The 1,208-nt window shown below is 42.7% G+C and overlaps 1 protein-coding gene across 1 annotated transcript; it reads left to right on the forward strand.

The window, feature by feature from the left end:
* Positions 1 to 179: 179 nt before the first annotated feature.
* LOC140966351 (translocator protein homolog) lies at positions 180 to 980 on the forward strand. The gene has a single exon (XM_073426660.1). It carries the CDS (start codon positions 265 to 267, stop codon positions 838 to 840), a length of 576 nt encoding a protein of 191 aa, XP_073282761.1. The 5' UTR covers positions 180 to 264; the 3' UTR covers positions 841 to 980.
* The last annotated feature ends 228 nt before the right edge of the window (positions 981 to 1,208 follow it).

Below are 1,208 nucleotides of genomic sequence, written 5' to 3' on the forward strand. Positions count from 1 at the left end.
CTCTTATAACCATTATTTCTGAAATTATTTAGATGTAATTACATATAAATTAAAGGTAATAGAAGATGGTCGAGAATAGGAAGGGCCACAGCGTTGTACCCACGTGTCCCACCTTGTCGCCATTGCGCGCCACCTCTCATAGCCACGCAGCTTCTCTCCAATATAAAATCTTGCGGATAAACTTCCTTCCCTCAATAAAACCCCACCACCTGGGAATTCCCAGTCTGCAATATCATTTCATTTCTTCTCCGTTAATCTATTTCAATGGCTTCCCGCGATCTCAAACACCGAGCCACAGAGAAAGATGAGTCCAACGTCATCGACGCCACCCCCCCTTCAGATCTCAGCTCCAGTAAACCGAAGAGAAAAGGCATGGCTAGGCGCGGCTTACGCTCCTTGGCCATAGCCATCGCCTTCCCTATCTCCCTCGCCGTCCTCGTCATCTACCTCTTCGGCTCGACAAATCGCTTCGGCAACATAGAGAAACCCTTTTACATCCCTCCCCTCTGGGCTCTCCACCTCGCGTGTCTCACATCCTCCTTCCTGTCAGGGCTCTCGTCTTGGCTTGTCTGGGCCGACCACGGATTCCACCGCCGCCCAGTGGCACTGTATCTCTACATGGCTCAACTGGGGCTCAGCCTCGGGTGGTACCCGATCGTGTTAGGCGCCGGTGCTGTTAGAGTTGGATTGACGCTCTGCGCACTGCTGTTTGTGTCGCTGGTCGGGAGTTGGCGGACCTTTAAGACTCTGAATCCGATTGCCGGTGATCTGTTCGTGCCGTGTCTGGTGGCGGCGCTGCTTCCAGCTGCTGTGAATTACAGGCTTTTGAATTATGAGTGAGCGAGAAAGGAATTGTATGGGGATGCTTTGCTTTTTCCAACTTGTTTGAACATGAATTTGTGGTGTTGTATAATAAAGAGTGATGGACTATTATGTTTTGCCACAAAGGAAATTGATGTTTTTAGCAGTCGTTAGAATTATATGATCCTGTACTATAATCCAATATATTTTATAATGTCTTTATAATAAATATTATATCATAATTATATCATAAAAATATTATATTATCATGTTATGTTATGGTAAAGAAAATTTTTAAAATACAGCAGTATTTTTGTTTAATAACAAATATTATAAAGTATTTTTGTTTAATAACAAATATTATAAAGATTTATTTTAATAAGATAAAGATTTATTTTAATAAGTTT

The sequence above is a fragment of the Primulina huaijiensis genome, unplaced genomic scaffold (genome assembly GCF_012295235.1).
Source record: "Primulina huaijiensis isolate GDHJ02 unplaced genomic scaffold, ASM1229523v2 scaffold205449, whole genome shotgun sequence".
In the NCBI taxonomy this organism is placed as follows: Eukaryota; Viridiplantae; Streptophyta; class Magnoliopsida; order Lamiales; family Gesneriaceae; genus Primulina; species Primulina huaijiensis.

Excerpts from the sequence above, each read along its gene's own strand:
- LOC140966351 (XM_073426660.1), top strand. The coding sequence starts at position 265 with ATGGCTTCCCGCGATCTCAAACACCGAGCCACAGAGAAAGATGAGTCC.